The 26,443-nt window shown below is 31.9% G+C and overlaps 13 protein-coding genes and 1 non-coding gene across 14 annotated transcripts; 5 read left to right on the top strand and 9 right to left on the bottom strand.

Moving 5' to 3' along the window:
• Positions 1-363: 363 nt before the first annotated feature.
• On the bottom strand, positions 364-2,276 carry gxcM (pleckstrin domain-containing protein; the record flags this gene model as incomplete). Its single annotated transcript, XM_020582364.1, has 3 exons — positions 364-1,706; positions 1,788-2,169; positions 2,241-2,276. The coding sequence occupies 3 exons, from the start codon at positions 2,274-2,276 to the stop codon at positions 364-366; spliced, it is 1,761 nt and encodes a 586-aa protein (XP_020426780.1).
• A 145-nt stretch (positions 2,277-2,421) lies between these two features.
• Positions 2,422-4,402, bottom strand: PPL_11614 (pleckstrin domain-containing protein; the record flags this gene model as incomplete). The annotated part of the gene is made up of 4 exons (XM_020582363.1): positions 2,422-2,612; positions 2,691-2,778; positions 2,864-4,001; positions 4,383-4,402. The coding sequence occupies 4 exons, from the start codon at positions 4,400-4,402 to the stop codon at positions 2,422-2,424; spliced, it is 1,437 nt and encodes a 478-aa protein (XP_020426779.1).
• A 1,924-nt stretch (positions 4,403-6,326) lies between these two features.
• PPL_11613 (uncharacterized protein) lies at positions 6,327-8,740 on the top strand (the record flags this gene model as incomplete). The annotated part of the gene is made up of 5 exons (XM_020582362.1): positions 6,327-6,770; positions 6,853-7,124; positions 7,213-7,534; positions 7,601-7,677; positions 7,759-8,740. The coding sequence occupies 5 exons, from the start codon at positions 6,327-6,329 to the stop codon at positions 8,738-8,740; spliced, it is 2,097 nt and encodes a 698-aa protein (XP_020426778.1).
• Positions 8,741-9,047: 307 nt separating this feature from the next.
• On the top strand, positions 9,048-9,120 carry PPL_11612. The gene has a single exon. It is a non-coding gene; the product is annotated as a tRNA-Arg (tRNA).
• A 234-nt stretch (positions 9,121-9,354) lies between these two features.
• Positions 9,355-10,229, bottom strand: taf13 (transcription initiation factor TFIID subunit 13; the record flags this gene model as incomplete). Its single annotated transcript, XM_020582361.1, has 3 exons — positions 9,355-9,610; positions 9,695-9,719; positions 9,815-10,229. The coding sequence occupies 3 exons, from the start codon at positions 10,227-10,229 to the stop codon at positions 9,355-9,357; spliced, it is 696 nt and encodes a 231-aa protein (XP_020426777.1).
• A 106-nt stretch (positions 10,230-10,335) lies between these two features.
• Positions 10,336-11,846, top strand: cysK (cysteine synthase; the record flags this gene model as incomplete). Its single annotated transcript, XM_020582360.1, has 5 exons — positions 10,336-10,369; positions 10,484-10,629; positions 10,715-11,005; positions 11,079-11,321; positions 11,394-11,846. The coding sequence occupies 5 exons, from the start codon at positions 10,336-10,338 to the stop codon at positions 11,844-11,846; spliced, it is 1,167 nt and encodes a 388-aa protein (XP_020426776.1).
• A 64-nt stretch (positions 11,847-11,910) lies between these two features.
• Positions 11,911-12,837, bottom strand: PPL_11609 (uncharacterized protein; the record flags this gene model as incomplete). The annotated part of the gene is made up of 1 exon (XM_020582359.1): positions 11,911-12,837. One exon carries the CDS (start codon positions 12,835-12,837, stop codon positions 11,911-11,913), a length of 927 nt encoding a protein of 308 aa, XP_020426775.1.
• A 601-nt stretch (positions 12,838-13,438) lies between these two features.
• Positions 13,439-14,437, top strand: PPL_11608 (uncharacterized protein; the record flags this gene model as incomplete). Its single annotated transcript, XM_020582358.1, has 2 exons — positions 13,439-13,519; positions 13,622-14,437. 2 exons carry the CDS (start codon positions 13,439-13,441, stop codon positions 14,435-14,437), a joined length of 897 nt encoding a protein of 298 aa, XP_020426774.1.
• Positions 14,438-14,578: 141 nt separating this feature from the next.
• PPL_11607 (F-box protein) lies at positions 14,579-17,085 on the bottom strand (the record flags this gene model as incomplete). The annotated part of the gene is made up of 7 exons (XM_020582357.1): positions 14,579-14,715; positions 14,806-15,113; positions 15,152-15,575; positions 15,635-15,776; positions 15,816-16,293; positions 16,405-16,487; positions 17,083-17,085. 7 exons carry the CDS (start codon positions 17,083-17,085, stop codon positions 14,579-14,581), a joined length of 1,575 nt encoding a protein of 524 aa, XP_020426773.1.
• A 695-nt stretch (positions 17,086-17,780) lies between these two features.
• Positions 17,781-18,095, bottom strand: PPL_11606 (uncharacterized protein; the record flags this gene model as incomplete). Its single annotated transcript, XM_020582356.1, has 1 exon — positions 17,781-18,095. The coding sequence occupies one exon, from the start codon at positions 18,093-18,095 to the stop codon at positions 17,781-17,783; it is 315 nt and encodes a 104-aa protein (XP_020426772.1).
• Positions 18,096-18,211: 116 nt separating this feature from the next.
• Positions 18,212-19,927, bottom strand: PPL_11605 (F-box protein; the record flags this gene model as incomplete). The annotated part of the gene is made up of 4 exons (XM_020582355.1): positions 18,212-18,396; positions 19,058-19,293; positions 19,369-19,769; positions 19,904-19,927. The coding sequence occupies 4 exons, from the start codon at positions 19,925-19,927 to the stop codon at positions 18,212-18,214; spliced, it is 846 nt and encodes a 281-aa protein (XP_020426771.1).
• Positions 19,928-21,176: 1,249 nt separating this feature from the next.
• Positions 21,177-21,719, bottom strand: PPL_11604 (uncharacterized protein; the record flags this gene model as incomplete). Its single annotated transcript, XM_020582354.1, has 2 exons — positions 21,177-21,551; positions 21,624-21,719. 2 exons carry the CDS (start codon positions 21,717-21,719, stop codon positions 21,177-21,179), a joined length of 471 nt encoding a protein of 156 aa, XP_020426770.1.
• A 233-nt stretch (positions 21,720-21,952) lies between these two features.
• Positions 21,953-24,156, bottom strand: PPL_11603 (acyl-CoA oxidase; the record flags this gene model as incomplete). Its single annotated transcript, XM_020582353.1, has 3 exons — positions 21,953-21,977; positions 22,042-23,957; positions 24,025-24,156. 3 exons carry the CDS (start codon positions 24,154-24,156, stop codon positions 21,953-21,955), a joined length of 2,073 nt encoding a protein of 690 aa, XP_020426769.1.
• Positions 24,157-24,726: 570 nt separating this feature from the next.
• On the top strand, positions 24,727-26,229 carry PPL_11602 (CaiB/BaiF CoA transferase family protein; the record flags this gene model as incomplete). Its single annotated transcript, XM_020582352.1, has 2 exons — positions 24,727-25,918; positions 26,210-26,229. The coding sequence occupies 2 exons, from the start codon at positions 24,727-24,729 to the stop codon at positions 26,227-26,229; spliced, it is 1,212 nt and encodes a 403-aa protein (XP_020426768.1).
• Positions 26,230-26,443: the final 214 nt, after the last annotated feature.

Genomic DNA, 26,443 nt, shown 5'->3' with positions numbered 1-26,443 from the left:
CAAACGACAAAATTTCTGCACGGGCTTTATTTTTAAAACTTTTCGTTTCTCATAATAAGATGTGATCATTGTTACTCAATATAACTAGTTAGTTAGTTCATTTAAATAAATTAAATTAGTATTATTATTTTTTATTATAAATAGATTATATTTTAAATTGAATTGAATGTCTTATTTATAGATTAATAAATTGACATTAAATGGTTAAATAGATGATGATGGATTTGAATTTGATCTTGTTGTGAGGCAATCATGATTGTATTTGTTTCCATCAAAGTATGATTAGATTATGTTGTAAAACTACATTTTTGTTTGTTTGTTTCTAGATATTATAATTATTTAGTTATTTAGTTGTTTAGTTAATTAACGTCTTGGTGGTGGTACAGGTTTGCTTGTTGGTGGAGGTGTTGGAAGTGGTTTGTTGGATGATGAATCGGTGGTTGATGGAGCTGAAGATCTTGGTGGAATTACTGGTGCTGTTGTTACTGTCTTTGGTGGTAGTTTGTTGATGTTTTGAGTTGGTGGAAGAACGGGTGCAACTGTTTTCTTGGCTGGTAGTTGATTGTCGTCTTTTGCTGGTGCTGTACTATTGGGTGATGACGGTGACAGTGGTGAGAAACTAGATGAGCTAGATGGCAGAGTCGAATAGGATCTAGATACTGGTGAAGGTACTACATTCTTCAATGCAGCAGCTGACTTTGGGAATGCAATAGGACGTGGTGCAACAGGTGGTGGTGTTGACGACGCCGAACTATTGACTGACGGACTTGATACCAATGGTGATGATGTTGTTGGTGTTGTTGTTGTCTTTGGTGGTGGTGATGGTGTTGTTGTTGTTGCCGTTGATTCATTGTTATTAGTTGATTGTAGTGACGGTGAGTGTGTTGGTGTTGTATTGGCGGATGATGGTGATGACGATGTTGTTGTTGGATGTGGAAGAGCTCTTGGTTTCATGTTGGCAGGATTTGGTAGTGGTCTGCCACCAACATTTGGTGCAGGTTTAAAGTTTGAGAATGCTGGTGATGATATCGATGATTCTGTTGTTCTGGGTGGTAGTTTTTGAAGTGGTGTGGAAACTGGAATGTTGGGTGTGGAGGTGGTAGTCGGATTGAGTACCGGTGTCGATTGTTCAGATGAAGATAATACAGGTGAGTTGGTTGAGTTTAGTGATTTTCTTGGCAATGTCACTGGTGGCTTTGGTTTAACAATAAAAGGTAGTGGTGCTTTAGAAATGGCTGCAGCAGTAGTTGTTGTTGCTTCTGCAGTTGTTGTTGGTGATGATGTTGTCGTTGTAGTTGTTGTTGTTGTTAAATGTAATGAAGTTCTTGGAGATGTTTCTAAAGGTGGAGTTAACGATGATCTTGGGGAGATGGATGGTGGTCTTGAACTTGGAGTTGTTGTAGTCGCAGGACTATCGGTGGAACTACTGACATTGGCAACAGAAGTTCTAGGAGATGCAGCGTTTGGAGTGGTATTTGCAGAGTTGTTATCATTCAAATTCGATTTTGATTCACTTCTTATTAGATTTACATTGGATTTGTGTGATGGTGGTGGTGGAGGTAACGGTTTCGATGGTACTGCCGGCAAGTGTTTAGTCGACAATCCACTGGAAGTAGCGGAGCGCATCAGTGATTTCGGTGAACTATCAACAGCAGATGGATTTCCAGTTGCAATTGTACTTCTCTTGAATTTACTTGGATCGAAATCTAAATAAATATTGTGTAAAGAAGTTAGTTAATATTACGATCAACTTGAATAGATTCTAATAGATGTGTTATTGTTCTTACCATCTAATAGCTTTTCATATTCTTTTGTGTATTCCTCTTGGAATGGACGAATTAGTTGTTCGATATCGGTCATCCACTCCATCTTTTGTTCGTAGGTGTCGCAAACGAGAGTGAATTTTCTACCGGCACTACCGACCTGTGCCAATTCAAATGTATTACAGAAACTGGTGTTTCCACGTGATTCATTATCGGTGATCGTCGTCGAAGCAATGACAAACAGTGTTTCCAACTTGATCGATTTCTTATCTTTCTTTGTTCTCATAATAATATCGTTAAACAAAAAGTAATGACTCTTTCCTGCAATCTTATCCTTCTCCTCTGTCAACTCCTTCAACGTATCCTCACGAATCAAATAACGAGTAGGTGTTAAAAAGTCGAATTTCTAAGGAGAGATAGATGGATACATTAGTAATTATATTAACCATTTGTTAAAAAGTTTAGTTAAACACTTACTTCAGTTGTTTCAAGTTGTTCATGTATTTTATACATTTTCTGTTGTACTTCAGCTTTACGTTTGTTTTCATTTACAGTGATGACGGTTGTTTGAATCTTTGAGTAGGCTTGCTCGAGTGATTCAATGTCCGGGTGATTCTCGACAGAGTTCTTTATGAGCTCACGAATGAGCAGTGGATATTTACAGAGACGTTGAATCGGCTTGATCAGGAAGCTGTCCAAGTGACACTGTCGACACTCTGGCATCGCTTGTCGCTCGTCCAAGAACTGCTTGAATGCCGGTTGCTTCTTGATGCACATCAGCAGGTGATCGTGTGAGATCTGCTGGTTGGCGCAGTACGACGAGTAGATCTTCAGGTAGTCCGCCAAGTACTTGAAGCAAGGACCGATCGACATTCCCTGATTCGCCTTTGCCGTCTTTTCCAAGTCGGCCAACAACACTTCATTGACACTCAACAACATCTGAATATTTGAGAATATCGTATTTATATCTTTGTCTGTCAATAATTTTACTTTCTCTTAATGGTGCTAAAATAACCTATAATAATCGTGATTATCACAACAACAATAAAGATCTGTTAATAATATATTACAACAAATTGTCAATTGATATTGATATTTACATGAATAATAACTTTCAAATCAGCAATATAATCCTTCTCAGTATTGATAAGTTCATTGATGACTTTGTTACGCATTTTAGTTTCACCTTCTTCTGCCAATACATTTTGATGAACGACTGCTGCGAATGCACGTGTTACTATGATGACAACTTCTCTTTTATCACCAGATGAAGAAGATGAAGAAGAAGCAGGTGCAGGTGATGATATAGTTACTGGACTATTACTACTATTGTTATTATTATTGTTTGATATTGGTGATGCTGGTGTTGTTGTTGCTGTTGCTGTCGTAGATTCATCAATTGAATCATCTAATTCACTACTATTTGTATCTTGATCATTGTTGTTGGTCGATTCCTTACTATCTTTTTCTTTCTCTTTCTCTTTATCTTTTTCATCGCTATTATTATTATTACTATTATTTACATTATTATTACTAATGATATCGGTATCATTATTATTATCATCTTTATTTGTTGGTGAGGATGGAGTTGATTCGTTCGCTGCCGCTTGATGAAGATTTAATGAGCTTGAAGAACTACCAGTACCAACCATCGATTTCAAAGAACGATTGCTTCCACTGTTTGATTTGGTTTTCATCAGTTTCTGACGTTCTTTCTCTTCACGTTTGATTCTCTCCTTTTCCGATTTCTCTTGTTCCAAACGTTCTTTCTCTTCGCGTTTCATTCGCTCTTTCTCTTGTTTCACACGTTCCTTCTCTTCCTTTTCGAGTTTCTTTAGTTCCTTCTTTGACAATTGTTGTTGTTTACCATCTTTACCAATAACAACTTTACCACTACTATTGTTATTATTATTATTATTATTGATACCACTACTTCCAGCTAACTTTTCATCACCACTATCATCATTATCGGAATCAATATCTTTATCCTCAGATTCATCGTTATCTTTGTCAATGTCATTGTTGTTATCTTTATCTTTATTATCGGCAGTTGCAGCTGTTGTTGAAGTAGTTGTCAAATCATCATCTATATTCCTACTTTCGCGTTTTTCACTAGTTTTATCATCTTTGCTCTCTTGATTTATGTTTACATCTGGATTGTTTGTACCTACTACATTATTGTTATTTTTGTGAGTATAATGTTTTTTAAATATATTATGTTTATTATAATCATGATTTCTAATTTTAACAATAATTTTATTTATTCGAATCATTTTATATGAAAATAGTAATTATTATTTATTGAAAGATAATAAATATAAATATAAATTATATATATATTAAAAAGTAAAGTAAAGTAAAGTATTATTTAAATATTGAAATTGATTAAAAAAGTTTATTAAGATTAAGATATGGTTTATAAAAGAGAGGTGAGGTGATGGTTTATTATAATTAATTGTATTGAATTGAATTGAATTGTAGGTGAGTTATAGAGGTGTATTATAGATGAGTGAATATGAATGAATGAATGAATGATGTCTATCACATATGGTATGATAATAATGATTGTATTGATAATATCATTTTAATTCTTTTGATTTTAATATGATAATATATTACATACCTTCAGTTGAAGTCATTTTTAATACTTTTAAATTTAGTTAAGTCTAGGTGTGTTGGGTTTGTTTGTCCTTGGTGTGAGAATCTGTGTTGTTGTGTTTTGTTTTGTTTTGTTGTGTGGTGAGTGGTGGAATGTGTTTGGAAAAACAACAGCACTATCGTTAGATTGTATGTATAACAATTGTTTATTTCCTTTTATTGGATTAAATTTAGTTGTTTAATGAAGGTATTATTATTATTGTTGTTGTTGATCTATCGCTTAATCTGTATTTTCTTTCTCACTCTCTTTATCTCTATCTTTTATAACAATATTGTTATCTACTCTTAGCATACATCACAAACACACTTAAAAATTGTTGAAATTGTTATTTATGTGTGTGGGTCTCTATCTATTTATGTATATAAGTATGAATTGATTTGATTTGATATGATTTAATTTGATTGATTAAAAATTATTGTTATTAAAAATAAATAAATAAATAAATTAATATTGTATTGTACAATGAGGTTGTTGTTGTTGTTGATTCTTTTAAAAAAAAAAAGAGGTAAGAACAGTAAATTCAAAAGGTGTGTGTGATTATAACAGAACCAGTTGGTGGTTGTGGAGATTGAAGACACACTCTGCTCTGTGATTGTTGTGTTTTGTTGTTTATTTTTTTATTTTTATTTTTCTTATTCTTATGGTCAAGTTATTATAACAAAGCAAAAACGACTGATATTAATATTAACTCTTGTGAATTGGTTATTAAAATAAATTCTTTGATTATTCTGTTGTTGTTGTTGTTCTAATTCTATTCTATTTTGTTACAGTGAGCGAAATTTAGATGAATTTATTTATTAATTAAGTAACTTGGAATAAATAACAATATACATATATATTTATTTATACAATGTAAATGAAAATAAATAATAATGTTGTTGTAATAGAATGAATGTTGTTGGATTGATTATTTTCACCGGCAAGCAGCGGATCCGATGATCGAGAATTTTTGAGTTGAGTTGTGTTGTGTTGTTGATTCAACAACAAATGGATGGGGATGTTTTGATTTAAATATGGAGTAGTCGCAATGTTGTTGCTGAATAAATAATAAATTGATATAAATAATGGCTTTTTTAATTTTAAAATTTTTTTATTTTTTAATGTTGATGCGATTTTTTTTTATAGATTTAATTGTTTAGTTAATTTTTTGTTGGTGCGTGAAAAAAAGATGAAATCTATGATGGTAATGGTGTTTTTGTTTTTTTTGTTTGATGGGTTATTTTTTGGTCTTTTTTTCAATTTTATTTAATTTTCGCAATTATTCCACTTTTTTTTTCAGTGATCAAAACTGATTCCCACATATCTCAAAAAAGATATTTTTAGAATGATTGTTGGTTCCACAACAGATTTTATTTTCACACATAATGAAATCCAATAATAATAAAAGAATAGATAAAAAAAAAAAAAAAAAAAAAAAATTTTGAAAATGATTTTATAAATAAAATAAAAATAAAATAATAGATAAATGTACACTTACTTACTTGGTACCAAGAGTTAGAACCTTCGATAACTCATCAATTCTAAAAACAAGTTATCAATCTCCAGAATTATGTTAAAGATACCATTAACATCCTTTTTTTTTTTTTGTTTTTTGTTTTTTTAAACTGTTTGACATTTATAAGTAAAAGTAGATTCACCACTTTTTATTGTTTATTTTATCTTTATTGCAATACATTCTATGTTCCAGCCAGCACTCTGGAGATTTCAATATATTAAAAAAAGAAAGAAAAATTTGTTGTTGACGATGCTATTAATAGAGGATTCTATTCTCCCATCTGAGCAAAAATTGTGCTTTATCCCAAAAAAAAAAAAAAAAAAAATACAATTTTTGATCAATAAAAAAATATGTAGAGCAAATATCAGGGCTAATAGACCAACCAAAGTTATTTTAAAAAGATAAATAAATGACTTTCCTTAAAACAGATAGAAAATTAAATGGAAGAAGTATCTTGGAATTTACATCTGTAGGAAGAACATGTAGATTTATAGTTTTATTTCAGAATGAGAATCACGATTTAAATAATAATGATGAACAACAGAGAGAGATCGTATCAATGAGAAATATTAATAGTCGTAATAATGTAATTGTAATACCAGAGAATGTAGATCCTCACTATCATTTAATAATTATAAAATTACATTCACTCCAAGATTCTATATCTATATGCACACTTCAATTAAATAAATCACAATCATACACAATCAATAATACAGAAAGTCTATTCAAACACAATGTTGACTATTTCAAACAAACACATATCATTAATAACAAACGATATCATTCAATATCAAAATTCCTAAACAGCCTCAATGAAGTATACTTAGTGTGTGATATTGATAAAAGAATGGTAAGATCATTCCGGCATTAAATTAATCAATTGACAATCGTAAAATTAACAAAACCAATTCAAAAAGTATGTTTATAAAAAGATAAACTATAAAGCTAAAGAAAAAGAAACAGAGAAAAAAACCGAAAAACAAACAGTGGAGGAAACAGATAAAGTTAAAGAAAAAGATGATAAAAATTATATAAGAGCATTGAATGAAATCAAAGCAATGGAATTACTCAAAGGTAATGTAAAATTTGTTCAGCTTTTTGACTATCATGATGATACACACAATCAAATATTTCATATCATTACAAAATATTGTCTTGGTGGTGATCTTGACCAAGAGTATAAATATTTGGCTGATCATGACCAGTAAGTAGCATAAATTTATTTTAACATAAATCGAGATATGAAAGTAGAATAAAAGAAATAACCATTTTATATTGAATATTAAATATAGAATATTTACAGAATCAAATATTAGAGAATATATTTCACAACTTTTCAATATTCTTTTGGATCTTGATAGGCTTGGAATTGTTCATTGTGATATCAAACCATCAAATATATTCATTGATGGTTGGAGTTTGATACTTGGTGATTTTGGATGTTGTAAATTCATTGATAAATCAACAATCACTCAAGATCGAGATACAAACGTAGAAATTCCTGATATAAGTGAGTTAAAGATCAAAAATGAAGTAACAGATCCAACCATTTTTGATTTAAATCCAAGCACACTTGAAAAAGCAACTCGTGGAACATTTGGTTATATTTCACCAGTATGTAAATTCCATTTAATTGATATTCCATATAGATTTTAACTAAATTTATAATAATAAAATTAGGAAGCAAAGAGGAGAGAATATGCTCCATCGTGTGACATCTTTTCAATTGGATCAACGATTCTCAGATTATTATGTTGGTAAATACTCGATAGTCATTTTTAATACATTATTATCAATCAGATATTAACGAGTTATTTTTGAATATTTAAATTGATTAGTCATCAAGAAGATAGTAGTTATCATCAACTATTCAAATCTACCGGTGAAATTATCATTTCAGAATGCAGATATTCACAACAATTGATTGACTTTATTAATCGATTGTTGGAGCCGAGTCCAAAGAATAGAGAATCATTGCAACAATTATTGCAACAGTATATTGAAACTATAACCGAAAATCATTCAATTACTTTCAATGTGAATACTACATTCATAAACAACTCAACCAATATCACTGAATTAAAATTTGGTGACGAATTTAATCGACCATTGGAACCTAATTCACTCCCTCCAAATCTGAAATCATTATCATTTGGATTAAATTTCAATCAACAAATACATATAGGTGTACTTCCACATTCACTCTTACATTTAACATTTGGTAAGGGTTTCAATCAAAAACTAGTTCGAGGAACACTATCAAATTCTCTTTTATCATTGGTGTTGGGAAATGGATTCAATGAAAAACTATCAAAAGGAGTGTTACCTCAATCGCTAATGTCATTAACAATGCTTGGCTACAATCAACGACTAGAGATAGAAGATCTACCACACAATCTTGAAATGTTACATTTTGGATCGTTTAATCGGTATTTGGATAGTGGAGTATTACCACAATCTCTTCGAGATTTACAATTAAACTCTTATAGTCATATGATTGGTATTGATGTTCTTCCATCTTCACTTCAAAGAATAATACTACATGATAGTTCCCAACTTTCTGCTTGCAATTTCGATAACTTTAATGATCAAATGCAGATTTCAGATGATGATATTAAAAACAAAAGAATACCTTTACCAAAATCAATGGAATCACTTGTTATTGGTGGATATTATAATCACAAGAGTGAAAATAGTAAATCCCTCAAAATTGATATTCAACATAAATATATATATGAAGCATCGTTGCTATCATGTTCGAATTCATCTAGAGGAGAATATATCACCTCTCTACTTTTAAAACGAAGCTATAAAAACTAATAATAAAAGGTTAAAATATTTTATTCTTATTTATTATATTGTATTACCATATGTATTTTTATAAGGTGTCTAAACAGGAAGACAAACTTGATAAAGATTTTGCATACACTGTCCAGTACATCTGAAGTTTCGGATTCATTTCTCTTCTATGTAAAGATATAGGTTTGTTAAAAATAACTCAAATGTCGAAAGGGTGCTATATTATTCATTACAAATAATTAATTGATAAAAATGAAATAAAAATTTAAAAATAAATAATTGATAAAAATGAAATAAAAATTTAAAAATAAATATCTTTAATAAAAAAGGGACTTTAGCTCAGTTGGAAGAGCGATTGGCTACGAACCAATAGGTCGCAGGTTCAAGCCCTGCATGTCTCATACCTTTTTTATCTTGACCCACGCATTCAGTGCCGCATTAAGGGGTTGTAAAAAAAAACAAACAGGAAAAAATCTTTTCCCAAATGATGACTATTTCAGCCGTCTGGTTGGGATATTTTCATTGCAATTTTAGTGAATCTTTAACCATTTATCTAGAGTGTATGCTTTGGGAGCTAGCTGCCTCCTCATTAAATAATTCTTTTTATTGTTATAAAAATATATTTTACAATTCATTTATTCTTCATCTACTGGTTCTTGAGTATCGTCAAAAGCTCTCTTTGCTTTCTTTAGCTCTTCATTCATCTTTAGTAGTTCGATGACACGATGATATTTCTTTGCATCCTTTCTAACAAGAAATACTAAATCCTCTGTTTGAAATCTACCTCTTTTTGTTGATACCTGTGCTGCTTTCAATGTCATCTCTTGAATATATTCGAAAACAATCTCTTCCAATAGATCTACTGTATCTGGTAGAGGATCTCTTACATCACTAAAAATGAAAATTGATTAATGTTAATAAATATATTCTACAAAGTTAACGTTATGATTTTATATTATAATTTATGATAGATACCCAAAACCATACATCATATGTTTAACTATATAAATGATTATTGTATTAATAATAATAATAAGAGTTAGAGCGAACTTGATTATAATTAAATAACAATTGTTTTTTTTTGATAATATTTACGATCTTTTGTAAATGTTCTTCTTCTTTTACTTGGTTGTGAGGATACAGTCGTTACATTATGTATTTTCTCTGCTGGCTGTTGTTGTAATGAAGATAATACAGAGTTTGGGTTGATTGCTGATGTAAAGATAGGTGGTGAAATTGTATTTGTACTAGTAGTTGTTGTAGTTGTTGTTGTCGTAGAAGATGGTGAAGTAGGTTGATTTACACATGAAGGTGATAATATTGATGATGTTGTTGATGATGATGTAGATGATTGTGGTGATAGAGGTGTTGTATTTGTATTTGTGTTTGTAGTAGAAGTAGAAGTAGAAGTAGTACTCGTACTACTACTAGTTATATTATTATTATTATTTTGATTAAAAAAAGGAGTAGGTGTACCTAGTATTGGACTATAATTAGTTGTATTAGACATATCTATATATCTATTCTTATTTTACTTCAATATCTATATGTTTAAACATTCAAGATGTTCAAAAAAAAAAAAAAAAAAAAAGTTAATTAAATAATCGTAAAATAAAATGAAAATTAAATTAAAAATGGTTCGTCCTAGTCGTTTTTAATAAATCTTAATTAAATCTTAGATATATTAGATATATTAATAATACTAATAAATAAATATATAAATAATAATGATAAATAGTTTAAAAAGAGTATTTTATCAAATAGATGATCAAGATAACAATGAAGATAAACCCAATTCAACTTCAAATTCAACAACAACAACAACGACTGTCGATAATAAAAAAACATCTTTTCACACAGGAATAAGTAATGGATTAATAGATACAGTTGGTGAAACTCCACTAATTAAAGTATGTAAGAAAGAAAGAAAACAAAACAACTACAGTGTTCTTTTTATTAAAATAAAATGATTGTTTAATATTTGATTACTTTTAGATTGAAAGTTTATCAAAAGCAACAGGATGTACTATACTTGGTAAAGCGGAATATATGAATCCTGGTGGTAGTCCAAAGGATAGAGTAGCGAAAAGTATAATTTTAGATGGTGAGAAACAAGGCAAGCTAATTGCTGGTAAGACAACGATTGTAGAAGCAACCGCAGGAAGTACAGGTATTTCATTGGCAATGTTTGGTAAATCAAGAGGTTACAATGTTGAACTTTACATACCAGACAATGTATCAAAAGAAAAAGTTGATCTATTAGAAATGTTGGGTGCAAAGATAAATGTAATTACAAAATTAAATAATTAGTATTATAAATATAAATAGAATTAAACTAACTACTATTAATCTATCAAAGATTGTACCAATTGTAGGAATGAATAATGCATCACATTTTATGCATTGTGCATATCAACGATGTCTTGTAGATAAATCAACATTCTATGCCAATCAATTCGATAATATCTCCAATTTCAATGCACATTTCTATGGAACTGCCAAAGAGATATGGCAACAAACCAATGGAAAGATAGATGGATTCGTTTGTGCAGCTGGAACAGGTGGAACTTTAGGTGGAATTTCAAATTATTTAAAATCAAGAGTAAGAAAAAAGAAATGTTATTAATATATATATATTAATGACTATTTTATTAATATTATATTGTTATTTTAGTCATCAAATATTGAAACATGGTTAATCGATCCACCAGGTTCAGGATTATATAGTTTGGTTAATACAGGTGTTATTTTCGATGTTCGTGATCGTTTGGTGGTAGACAAGTTTGGACCACGTTCATTCTATGAGGGTGTCGGTGTCAATCGAAAGACAGAGAACTTTGCCAAGGCAGTGTTGAACGGTGCATTCCAGGGAACTGAGCAAGAGGGTGTCGATATGGCTCACTATCTACTGAGGAACGATGGATTGTTTTTAGGTGGTTCCTCTGCTCTCAATTGTGCAGGCGCTGTCAAACTGGCGAGAAAGCTCGGACCTGGTAAGACGATTGTTACCGTTCTCTGTGACCAAGGTCATCGTTACACCAGTAGATTGTACAACAAAGATTGGTTGGCAGAAAACGACTTGACACCAACAATATTAGATTATAACTCATTGGATTTCATTAAATAAATAAACTTGTTAAATAAATTAACAAATTAACAATTAACAATTTAACAATGATGATTATTGCTAATTATTTCAATATTGCCCAAATACTAACACCGACAAGTCCGAGAGATAGAGTTACCAAGATGAATGTGGTGAAAAACAGTGGTAGAATATAACCAAGTTTGAGGTATTTAACAATGAAAAAGTTACGAATGGAACCGAGACTTGCTGCGAATATTCCGAAACAGAAAAAGAAAGTCGATACAAAGAGAGCGTGTCGTGAGTAGCCAAGACGCGAACCAAAGCCAACGCCAATAGTCATCAGTGCAAGACCAGTTCGGAAATAGGCTGCTAGTAGTCGATCGGCGGCATAAAGATCCTCCGGTGTGAAGTAAGGTAGTTTCAGAGCTTGACGGTGTTCTCTTTCGATGGCATTAGCAGTGGGTTGTGGTCGGTTTGGAATGACTCCACGTGACAATCCTAATGGTGATAGTATCTTCATCTCGATCAACGATGATGGTGAGTTGGGTGCGGTTGTTGTATCTGCTGTTGTGGTTGTAGATGCTCTTAATCCTCTACCACTACTTCTAAGTAACATCGGTGAGATATTAGTTGAACTCAGTTGATTAATATCGTCTTGAACGACTTCATTGATCTGTCGCTCCTCTGAATTGTCACTGGCAAACAAATCGGAAACGAAATCCGGATCCAACTCTGGTAACAATTCATTATAGAGCTCCTCGAACTCCTCATCATTCAAATTGTTAAAATGACCTATAAGTTCTCTTTCTCTTCCAGATGCATCTTCTTCATCTCCGTCACTATAAATATATTCAATTTCAATTTCACTTTCATAATCCTTATTATCATAATAATAATCATCTATATCATCATCAACATTTTCAAAATCTATATTATTATTATTGTTATTATTGTTGTTATTATTACTATTGTTATTACTATTATCTGTATTATTATTATTATTATTATCTGTATTATTATTTAATTCCATGATTGATTTCTTATCTCATTTCCTAAATGAGATGCTAAACTAAAAACCATTATTATTGTTAAATATTTATTGTTGTTTAAATAGTTATCTGTCTGATAAATAAATAATAGACACTCGATGATAAATTTGAAATTGAATTCACAATTCACATGTGTTATTCATTGGTAAACCAACAATAATTATCGTAATATTGAATATAGACAACACACACTGAAAAACAAACAAAAATAGTGTGAAACAACAGTGTGTGGTTCGTTGTACCAATAATGAATAAGTTCCTACCACACAAAGACTAATAAATAATTCTATCTTCATAAAATACTTTAGAATTAAATTCTTTTTATTTAAATTAATTAAATTAAAATATAACTAATTAAATAGCTAACTGTTGTTTATCTTGAATCATAATATTGATAACTTTATTACAATACAAATAATGTGTGCAACAACTCAACTTCTTTCTTCAAATTTGGGTTGTTCAATTTTAAAAAAAAAACAAAAAAAATGAAAATAAACCTTACAACAAGCTTTGCAATCTTATGAAAACTAATAGTTTGCTAACTAACTAGTTATATAATTGTACAAACATATTTATTTTAATATGGTAAAGAATGATAAACCTAATAACACATTTAATGGAAATAAACGTGTAGATATTAATAATAGAGGTAATTTTAAAAATGTATGTATATAATAACAATTAAATTCGATAGCATAGCATAACATAATAATAATAATAATGTTAATCATAATCTACGTTCTATATTCATGAATAAACAAATAGAATACAAATGTTGGTGGTAGTAAATCAATAGGATCATCAGCACATCTTATAAAACAACAATCGGTACCAATGTCACCGGCAGGTCCACCTTCTAAGCGACCTGTAGGAGCAGCATCAGCAGCAGCATCGACAACAACACAGAAATATATGACACCAATGTCACCTGCAGGTCCACCTCAAACACCAATGCCACCACCAATGATGCCGCCACCACCATTCATGGGAATGCCACCACTTCCACCTGCTGGAATGATACCACCTTACCTCACACAATTTCCACCGCAATTCTTTGGTCCACCTGCAGGTGGTTCACCTCAAATACCAATGCCACCAATGCCACCTTTTATGATGCCATCAGTCGGTGGTTTGCCAATGGGAATACCTCCACCTCTTCCACCACAATTATTATTTAAAAACGAAACAACAACAACAGCAGGAGCAGCAGCAACAACATCATCAAATGAACAAACAGAAGTAGAAGAAGAGGAAACAGCCACAAAAAGAGAAAAGAAACAACCAGATATTGTTGTCAATCAAAATCTGATACCTTTGAATTTAAGAAGAAAGCCTGCAGCTTCAACTACATCAAAGAAACCTGCAGCTACTACTACTACTACGAAAACAACAGCTACAACTACACCAACTACACCTACCACAGCAACAACTACAACTACAACTACAACAGTAAAAGCAACAACAAAAGAAACTACAGATACAGAAAACAAAGAAAAGAATCAAGATGATCAAGATTTGGATGATGGATTCGATGAATTTATGAATGAAATGAATCAATTAGGTGCAACTACATCATCTTAATCAACCAATTAATAATAATAGATTTATTTTAAAACAAAACAACAAAGAATCATCATCATCATACTCGAGAACAACCCAACAATTATCTATAGATCAAATAATATATAAATGAATATTATTATTTATTATTTATTAAAACTATTAAATTACTCCATTGTTTAAATCAACTAGACAACTAAGTAGATGATTATATCTATCAGCATTCTGAGGGAAATTCGATGAAGCTACTGCAAGTAACTCTATTGCCTCTGACTTTGCAATCTTCTTTGTAATAACAACTAAAAATAATTTATAAAAATAAAATAAAATAAAATATATATTTTAGTTAATAACATAGGTAATAAAGAAAGTTACAGATATATACTTACTTGTAAAACTTAAATTATTTAATCCACTATAACAATTATTTTGAATGGATTCATTCATTGGATTATCTCTCATCTCTTTGAGAATCAATCTGATGCCACCTCTTTTGTAGATTGACATACGAATCGTTAGACTAAAGTATGCAAGATTCGTAAAGTTATTGATAATCTCTGATTTAACATCGACATCATTACTGATGGTAAGTAAATCACATAATAATTTTACACCTCCGTATTTATATATTAATTTAGCTAATTTCTCTTGAAGAAATTGAAATAAATAGATAGTTTTGAATGTTAATAAACCTGTTCTGTTTAGATTATTATTAATAATTAAATGTTATTTTACTTACTCTTTTGACAAATATTATTCAATGCAATACAACCTTCTATTAATGCTGTTTTTGTCATGATTGGTAATCTCATTACTTTGATTGTATTCTTGATGATATCTTTGTTTACCTCAAAGTACTTGTGTAACGATTCATTGAATGCAAGATTTCGTAAGAGCTCACAACATTTCTCTAGGATAAGTGGTTGTAAATGGTTTGGTTTCTTATTGGTTATCAATTGAATTTGTACTCTTTGTAAAACTTCAAAGATTCCATCGTTGGCAAGTGCAGGTCTCATTGAATTATCGCTGGCAATTCGATACAAAATATTTAGACCTGACAATTGAATTTCTGGATCGGATTCATACTTCTTCAATGTTACTATTACCATCTTATCTATTTTCTTATGAACCAATATCTTTATATTATCAAATTGTTTATCTAGAAAATAAAATCTAGATTAATAATTAATTATTTCTAAACAACCTTTAATTATTTACCTTTAAAAATTAATGATAAGATCTCCATTGATAAATAAACCATTTCTCTTATTGAAATGAATTCTTGCATTATTGAAACTGTAAATTGAACGAAATCATGATAGAAATTCGAAATCTTCTCTATAAAATCTTTTGAATCGAGCTTGGAAATAAAATTCAAAAGAATCTTTAGTGAAGTTACTTTTAGTGAGTATTTACGAATACCTCTAACGACAGTCATTAACCATTGGATTTGATTTTCATAGGGCATGAATGGATAGACTTGAAACATGATTGATAGTGGGTGTAGGTATGTAGGATCTAGTTGTCTGATGATCTCAGGACATCTTACAGAGTAGAGATGATTCCAACTGTATATTCCAATGATTTCTTTGTATTTATGTGAAACCATTGAAAATGAAAACAAGTCTCTTGGCTCGAGTTGGTTAAATATAGTAATTGCCATCTCGAGTGGTAGCGAATCGATTGAAAATTTTGATTTACTGGCCAACACAAGACTCTTGGAAACAATGGAATTATCAGATTTTGAAAATACCGATGGAATGACACAGAGTGATACTATTTCACTATCATTCTCTCTCGAACCGAAATGATAATGTTTATTTCTATCATAAATTTCACAATGAACACTTGGATCAAAGAAATAAAATTGTTTATCACTATTTTCTATTTCATTTATATATTCCAGTGCACTGAATATTTTCCAAAAAAAAATAAGAAAAAATCCAGTTAAAATCTTTGAATATCTTTTTATTATTTCTAAAACTTACCTTAAAAATATATTGCTATAAAAATTATTATTATTAATATTTATATTAAAATTATTTATTGTTAATTTTTTTTCGAATATTTCCTTTATAAATAATGATATTTCATTTATTGAATATCCATATATATTATTTTTATAAAATAATAAATTTGTGAAAATAAATGATTAAACTTTTGATTGATAGAGATTTTCTTGATCTCAAGAGGATCATTAGTAATAGATATATAGAAATTTTCAATCTCCATTTGAATCTTGAAAACCTCTATAAAATCTGTTGACTTTTCTTTTCCAATCTCTTTTTCAATTTCAATCTGTTTTTTTAAAATTAACTCTTGACAATACTCATTGAACATGATTGACTATTCTCTCTAAAAGTTGATATATTTAAATGATGTATATCTAAAAGATGTATAAAAAAATAAGAGTATAAAATGAGAAAAATGGAATGATTGATGTATAATTATGTTATGATTTAACAAATTTAATTTTAATTCATTAAAACAAAATGTGTTATTCTTTTTGTTTGTTTTTATAAAACAAAAAACAACTAACTATAGAAGTTGTGGTTTCAACAAAACAAACATTCAAACACATAAATTTTTACTTCGTGATTTTGATCGTGATTAAATATAAGAAAAAAAAACACAAAAACAAAAACAACCGATAAAAATATAAATACCATTCAGAAAATAACATCTGTGGTTAAATTTTTCTTATTATATCGGAGAACCTGATCAAATGGTGGGTGGAAGTGCTATTTTATTTTTTTTGGTGATTAAAATTTTTGAATTTTTATCCTTTTGAGGGTGGGTTGTTTCCACCACACCAATAAAATGAAAAGCTGCAAATTGGCGTGAGAGATCATGCTGATCAGAATCAATATTTTTTTGTTTGTTTGTTGTTTTTTAACCCGATACCAGTGCTATGAGAGTTACATCAGTCATAAAATGCAATTCATTAAAAAAAAGTACAATTTTCGTTGCAATTCTCAAATTTGGTGTTGCTGACGACGATGTCATTGCTGCAAATATTGCAATAAAATAACATAATTTTTATTTTTTTTTTTATTTATTTCAAGGACCTGGACACCAAAATAATAACAAAAATAAAAAAGAAAAAAAAAGAAAAGAGAAGTGATTGATTCAATTTTACATTAAAATGTTAAATATTTTATTATTATTTTATTAATTGATTATTGATTGATTTGCATTAAAATATTAATATCACAACACAACAAACAAACAAAAAAAATCCAACTTTTTAACAAATGAAAAAAAAAAAAGAAAGAAAAGAAGAAAAAGAAAGAAAAGAAAAAAGAAATATCAACGTTGTTTTGTTGTTGTTTTGTTTTTTTTTTTATATTATTGTTTGTTGGATTTAGTTTTGTGTTGCTAATTTGGTGACTAAATTAAATGCAATGTTGTTGGAATTGTTTGTTTGTTGTGAATCGCAAGTTACCTCGGAGGTGACGATTGCCGGTAGCTTAACATCGACCACCACCTTTTTGAGTGATGGACAATTGACTAGTGTTCCGGTACCGCACCACTCTGCGACGGCATTACGTACGGTTTCTTCGCTGATTTTGAGTCCGCATTCGAGTGACTCGAGTGACGAGCATCGCGAGAGGTGCTCGAAACAACGCTCGGAAATGCCACCGCTATTCGAGGTGTCGAGATGCTGCAACACTTGCATATTTCCAATGATCTCAAAGATAAATTCGTCTAGCAGCCAACCACCGCCGCGCGAACCTCCCAGTCGCAGCTGGCTCAGCTCCAAGCAATTCAGTAGTTGTCGGAAGCAGTCGGCGTTTATGGAGATCCAATTTTGAGTGGAGTTGATGAGTGAGAGCGTTTGGAGTGATGCACACTCGCCAAGATGTTTGAGTCCGGTGTTGATTGACTTCTCCGACATGACGGTGCAGCACATCGAGAGGTTTCTGAGTCGCGAGAGTGAAGCGAACGCACGCCAACACTCTCCGCTAAGATTGAAACCGCTTAAAAACAATGATTCTATACAATGGAGTTGTTCGAAAATATAGATGAACATCTCCTCGGGGATATCGTACGACGCCTCCAAATCCAACTCACGAAGAGTCGGTGCCGAAAGCGTCAATCCTGCCAAGTTGCTAATCAGCGCAACCGAGTCTGGAATGGACACCTCGAATTTCGTCAACTTGGAAAGTCGATTTAAAAAGTGTAGTTGAGCACCCTTTTCAGTGCTTTCCACTTCCCATTCGGCAATGGAGAGCACGTGTAAATTGGTGAGATATGGAAGTTTGATAATACTGGTCTCCGAAGCAATGTTTAGCCGAAGAACTGTTAATTTTGTACAAGTGGCGAGGTGCTGGACAAAGTCGCGTTCCGAGTCGATTCCGCTGACGTCTAGTGAGCGCAGTACACGACATTGACCCAGCTTTGCGAGATGTTCGAGATTCAGTCGACGAAATCCACCCAGCTCCAAATCGTCGAGCAAGGCAATACGAGCAATCGAATCGAAGCATGTATTTGTCAATACATTGCTGTGTAGCACCAAACGCTTCAGGTGCTCCAATCGCGAAGCTATCAAATCGATTTGAGCATCGAGAATACTGGGACAGTGATAGAATTGTAAATCCACCAGATTACGACAATGCACCAGAATAGTCTCTAAACTACTGACGGCAAACGCTGGTGAAGCACATCTTATCTTTTTCAAATAATTACTGTGTCTATAGATTTTCTTTGATATAATAGGATCTGTAATGTCATTTCTATTGTCAATGTTCAACTCTATCGTCGATACAAAACAAATTCTACTCCATTCATGTGATACCAACGATGCAATCAATAAATCGGTTGTCTTTAAATAACCGAAAATATTTATAATCAATTCATATGGTAAATCTGAAAACCTGGAAAAAAATATAATTATATAAATAAATTAGAAAAAGTAATTTATATTAATTATTAAATGTTAATTGACTTACTTTAAATGTTTTTGTGTTTTAAAAGATGATGGTGCAGATGTTCTTCTTTGATATTTTGAACGTCTGTTATATCCATGATCACTATCGTATGACATGCCACCACCGCTTGGATACGATGGATTGGCACCGGGACCAGATAGCCAAGATTGTTCATCATCTTCCCAGGTGGAACGAATTGCTTGTCTCTTGAACTTTTGTGGTTTCTCTTCTACCACTGTGTTTGTGCTCGATGATGATTGTTCGTCATTGTTGTTTCCCCACCAAAACTTTCTCTTGAACGCCATAAATGGAATCGTAGTGAGACCATTTCTCAAAAATTCAAAAGTAGCATCGAATCCATGAATCATTGAGAAAATCTTTACAAACTCTACATAATTACAATTAGAAAGTGATTTCAAAAGCTTAAAAAAAAGAAAAAAAAAAAAGTGTTAGAACGAAATTCGATCAGAGAATTTGATCTATTTTTAAAAGATTTTGCGTGTGTTATCTCTAGCACAACACAACCCACTATTATTATTTATAGATAAATAAATACCTTTCCTAAATTTTCTTCATCCATCTTTGATTTGTGTGTGTATCTTAATTTAAAATAGATTTAAAAAAAATAAAAACAATGTTTCTAAATTTAAATATATATTATTTTTGTTTTGTTTTTTTAGTTATTTTTTTTTGTGACTAAATTTAATGGTATTGAAACAATGATTATAATAAAGATTGTAGGAGCTAAAATGTTGTTATTATCTAGATCTACGCTAAAAAAAAAAAAAAAAAATTAAAAGAAAAAGAAAAATAGTTATACTATTTTTATGGTTTTTCTTTGGATTGTTTGTTGAGAAAAAAAGAAATTATTATGTTCTAATTATTTTCTGACGTGTTGCTATTTGTATCTAATATTGTTGGAATTGATGATTAATTGATTGATTAAAAAAGAATATATTGCAAAATAACGACCTGATTGAGATTGTTGTTTGATGTTGGTAAATAAAGAAAGACAAGACTCCTTTAAAAGTTACAATATAAATTAATAAAAAAAAAGAAAAAATTAAAAAAAAAAAAAAAAACTCTAAAAAAAAAAGAGAAAAAAAATTTGATTTGAAAACCATCACTTCCACAACCCATGCGCCCCTTAAAACCATTGAAAATTACAAAAATTCGAAAACCAAATCACACAGGCAAAGGAGAGCGTTCCAAAAAAAAACAGAAAAAATCTTTTTTGATTCATAATATCTAGTGTGTTTTATGTGTTTGAATGATTTTTTTTTTTTGCAAAGTAAAGGCTGGTTGGAAAAGACTTTAATGAGCTGCAAATAAACTTGAAATCATTCTAGCCTAGCTGCAGTAGCATATGATTTTTTCATATCGCATATGTTTTATAAACAACTATCTATAAACAATAGATCTTATGACTCTCGGGAACTGCAAGATTGGGGATGAACTATTTTTTTTTCTTTTCTGAACATTTTTACAACTTTGATCTTTTTAAAACGCAAAGAATCAAATTGAATTGACAACTTGCATCATTAATAAATGCATTAGAACCGACCTTTTTTGCAAATATCCCACTCTGAGGGGAAGATATTGAAGATATCTAGAGCTCTGATATTTATCATCATCTTAAGGAACAGTTGGTAATCAAGATTTCACGGAATTGCTAATTGTAAATTAATTGTAAACCACTAACAACATAAAACAAATTAATCAATCATCCAATCAATCAGTCAATAAGTGAAGATAGAAGATCTTTATTGACCAGCTAAACAATTTTGTAAAGAATTATTATTTATCTTTTATTTTTTAATTTTTTTTTTTTAAAGTAATAAACTTAAAACAACAGAAAATGTGATAGCTGCGATGAAAGGTAAGAGTGAAGATGATCCTGAGGATTCATCATTACAGAATACATTGTATAAACAATTGTCTTTTACATAGCTATTGATTACATATACACATTGTGGTACTCCGTAGGAGTTGTCTCCTGGCTTGTTGATTGGGTAAGCCAAATCAGGGAATGCAACTGTATAGGTATCACCAGTGGCATTGAAAAGAATTTTCTTTAACTCTGGATCGTAGGTAGCAGAAAATCTATTATCAAATTGTTTGAGCTCCGGTTTATTTGGTATTTCTACAACCATAAGAGCTTCACTTGTATTATAATTTTCAATCATATTAGATGCACAATAGCACTATTTGAAATGGTTAATAGTTAGTTCATTTTCAATAATATTACTTTCATTCAATATATTTGCTTTACTTACACTTCCTGTACATGAACCATATTTAACAGAGACAGAAGCACTGGCCAAAGAGGTAAAAAGTAAAACTACAGCAATAATTGTTAATATATATTTCATTTTTCTTTAAAGAGATTTATTTGTTGTATGAGGTTTATTCGTATCGAAAATTGTTACGCAATGAATAAATAAGGAGAATCAAGGTTGTCTGATTTGTAAAAAATCACCAAAAAAAATCCCAAAAATAATCCCAAAAATAAAATATCTAGATTTATTTGTTTTTTTTTGGTTCAAATCGTAGAATGGTTCTAATTATCTGAAATTATTTACAAAATAAATCATTAATGATGAAATTATGCAAAATGATGATTCGATTTCCTTTTAAAGAACAATAATAATCAAAATGGTAAAGTTTGTTTATTTACGAAATTTGTAATTTTACAATTTTGAAGTTGGTACAGAATTATTATTGTTATTATTAATGTTTTTAAAGAATTGGGAAAGTCCAACGTCAGAGGTGTTGAGTGGATGTTTGTTGGCCCATTCCCAGAGTGCTGGATAGACTTGTCCATCGTAACGACCCAAGGAGCTACCGAGAGTGTGATCGGCAACATCAAAGGTATCGACCAGTCCGATGATATCTGGACGGAGTTGAGCGTACAGGTTGAGAATAAACTTGGAGATCTCTTCAATTTGATCTTGGCTGATGAATTGATCGATGAGGAATTCACCGCTGTTTCTCTCGATGTTATTCAGTGCGTACAACTGACAGAGACGAACGAGTACTGGACGTGCATCCAACGGGACAAGCGACAACTGTGTAGCGAATGAATTCAAAATGTACAGTTGTGAGTGAGCTTCACTCACTCGGATGCAATCGACATTGAGTGAATTCCAAACGTCTTGCATGGTTCTACCACTTCCCAATCCCTCTTGAATCAATCGGGCAAGTCGGGCAATCAAGAATGCAGAACGATGAGCAAATACTCTCACCAAAATAGCTGGATCACTCCATTGTTTTCCAGTGGCAGCCAATAGAGCAGTGAGGGTATTTGGTGCGTTTTGTTCGTCCACTAAATACTGTGTAGTTTCACCGAGTTTGGTCTTGCCATCGACCATCACCGACTTGTATTCCTTCAACAGGAATCTGGCAGTCTGTTGTGGAAGGATATTGTTCTCACCCTCGGCTGTCACCAAGTGAAGATAGTTGTTGTAGAGACGAACCAATCCCGATGCCTGATTGTATCCGTGTCCTCCACACGAGAATCTCGCATCCTCAATGCATTTCGAGGTGATGTAGGTGATGGTCGTTTTCAATCCGGAGGAGAGTGCGTGTAACTCTGGCAGGTCAGTGGTATCTTTTCTGGATTTCGCTGCGTACATCACGTTGGAGAACATGTCAGAGAGACGACGTCCAACAAAGAGGAAAGCGTAGGCAGCAGCTATCGATGGAACGATTCGCGCCTGTTGATTCTGGTAGTCGAGCACCTGAGTTTCCTCTTTTCCCGACGGTCCAAACTGTCGACGAATCACAGAGTAACGCGCGGCAACAGTAACGGCACGGCAAATGGCAGAGAAAGAATCGCCAACCAAGTAGACACGAACACCTACCATACCGGCATAGACAAGACGTGGATGAGGTGGAGGAACGTAACGTCCTTCCTTGGTGACCTGTGCGTATCGCGCAAACAAGTTCTTTCTTGGAATCTTGACGTGATCCAATCTCATGAATCCATTGTCGACGGTGGAGTAACCGAGCTTCGGTCCGATATCGCCAACGGTGATGCCGCTCATCGGTTGGTGTTGCTCATGTGAACGAACCTGAACCAAGAATGGATGTGGACCGTGATTCACCAGTTTTCCATCTTTGTCCTTGAGGTGTAGCTGCGCGAATACAACGGCGTGCGTACAGATACGACCGAGTGCACCGATCCACCATTTCGAGGAGGTCAGTGTCGGTGAATTCAAAACAAACTCGTCGGATTCTGCCAAGTAGTGAGCGGTTGTCTCTAGCGCCTGAACATTGGAACCGTGACCGAGTTCGGTCTGTGCGTAGGCACCGATAATCTGGTAGTTCAACGCCTTTGGTAGCCATTCCGCTAGTTGTTCTTCACTGGCCAACGAACGCATACATCCAACAAAGACGACGTCATGCAAGATCAGTGGAATCTCTTGGTAGAGTTCACGATAGAATTCGATACCGGTCGAATCGATAATACCCAACTTTCTCTTGATCTTTATCACTCTCTCACTGATCTCTACGGCACGTTTAAATTGATCTTCTCTCGATAGGAAATTTACATACTCTGGATGATCAGATAATATTGGATCAGCAAGAAATTCTGTTCTTATTTTTTTCTATTATTTAAAAGTTTGTTAATTATAATCTATAATTTTGATATTTAAATGTTGTATTTTATTTTACCTTTAAATCGATAACAGTTGGATCATTGTTATTTATAAATCTATTTAAAGTTGGTACATCAAAACTTGTTTTCGATCGTTCTTTTAAGAGATCTGGATGTACTACTACTTGTTGTTGTTGCTGTTGAGACATAGATATAAATATAATTACAAATACAAATATAAAATAGTAGAAATAAAATTACAAATTAAAATGAAATTGAATTTAATACTAAAGTAGTTAAATTAAATTTGATCAAAATCATTTTTTTTTAAAAATCTTGTTTGCAAAAAAGGAAATTCAAAGCGTTATAAAGTTAATGTTCAAACATGTATCTTGATTTTTTCATTCAGTTTGCAAATGATGTAAACAAGTGGGTCGATAATCACCTAAAATATAATAACAATAATAAATAATATCTTTTTTATATTATTTGTATAATATTAGCAATAATTTAAACATATTATTTATTATTTATTATTAGATTTCAAGATTAAAAAAAAAACAACAAATTACTTGTAAATATTCAAATAAACACACACAAGTAGTTCAATGTACAAGTGTTAGCTATACTATTATTAGATATGTTTATTTGTTTTCAATTTTAGATAGTATTTTTTTATATTTTCGTTTGATTTATTTACTTTTTTGTTTTCATTTTTTTATTTATTTATACTTTGTAATTTGTTTGTAAATATTATATAGTTTGTTGCTACTAAGAGAATGGAAGATTTAAATTTACCTTTAGAAGGATTGGTTGTTTTGGAGATGTCAGGTTTGGCACCCGTTCCATATTGTGGATTGATCTTGGCGGATTTCGGTGCGACAGTTATTAGAGTGGATCGTGTCGTTGGCGATAGTATAGTTTCTCAACCAATCGATCAGCTGACTCGTGGAAAACACTCGATTGCTATCAACTTGAAACACAAGGAAGGTGTAGAGGTGTTGAGATCGCTGGCAAAGAAGGCCGACGTTCTCATTGATTCGTACAGGCCTGGCGTCATGGAGAAACTCGGCTTGTCGCCAGAGTCACTCATGTCGGAGGCACCGAGATTGATCTACGCGCGACTAACTGGATTCGGACAGACCGGACCGTATGCACTGCGCGCCGGCCACGATATCAACTATATTGCGCTGTCCGGAGCACTGTCGGTTCTTGGACGTCGCGGACAAGCGCCACTCTTCCCGTCGAACATTCTTGGTGATTTTGCAAGCGGTGGAATGATGTGTGCTCTCGGAATCATGTTTGCGCTCTACGAGCGGAAATCTACGGGTCGTGGAAAACTCATAGATTCCAGCATGATGGACGGCGCGGCATATCTGGCGACTTTTATCTATAAGCTGCGAGTTGGAAGAACCGGATGGTGGGATAACGATCGTGGATGTAATGCTCTGGATAGCGGTGCTCATTTCTATGAGGTATACGAAACGCTCGATCACAAGTATATATCGGTTGGCGCTATTGAGGGGCCATTCTACAGCGAGCTGCTGAAGGGTATGGGATTGGCGGAGCGGACCGATCTTCCAGATCAAACCGACCAAACACAATGGCCGCGAATGAAGCAGCTGTTTAAAGAGATTTTCGCAAAGAAAACAAGAGATGAGTGGGAACAGATATTTATGGGTACTGACGCTTGTGTTGCGCCGGTGCTCGAGATGCACGAGTTGACAGGTCATCCACAGGCAACAGCAAGACAATTGGTTTTCAAAGGTGACAACGGTCTCGATGTAATGATGGCACCCAGACTTTTCGATGTACAAAATACAACAAAACTATCGATTCAACAACAACAGCAACAACAAATCGATCAGCTATCAACAAAGAAATTGGTGGTGGAAGGTGCCAACACAGTGACGGTATTGAAAAAATTTGGATTCGAATCAGATGATATTGATAGATTAATTGAATCCAAAAGTATAATTCAAACAAATATTTCAAAACTATAACAAATAACAGAAAATAAAGATATTATATATATTTAAAAGAATAAAAGAACACAGTGTTATTGTTAATTATTTGATTGGTAAAAAAAAATAAATGGCTAAATTTTTTTAAATTTATTTTGGTTTGTTTGTTATTTTTGTTACAAGTTTTTAAAAAAGTAAGGTTTTAATTCTTACTTCTTCTTCGATAATCCAATGATCGTTAGATTATCTTGGTTTTTATATTATTTGCCATCTTATTATGTTTAACCATTATTAATAGATATGAATCGTACTTGTTAAAAAAAAAATTGGTATTTTAATCAACTTTTTTTTTTGTATGTTTTTTTGGTTGAAAAAAAGTAAGATTTCTATCTTTACGTTCGTATTACCTGCTTTTTGATCTAAAATTGATTGGAGCAACAAGTCTAGCTTAGTTTGTTGTGATTTTATGTATATATTTAGTTGTTTTGATTGGTGATGATTGATTGGCTTATATATATTATTATGTACCTAA

This window comes from Heterostelium album, assembly GCF_000004825.1.
Source record: "Heterostelium album PN500 unplaced genomic scaffold PPL_contig23, whole genome shotgun sequence".
NCBI lineage: Eukaryota > Evosea > Eumycetozoa > Acytosteliales > Acytosteliaceae > Heterostelium > Heterostelium album.
The sequence above is the reverse complement of the archived record's forward strand: the minus strand, read 5'-3'. Positions and strand labels throughout refer to the sequence as shown.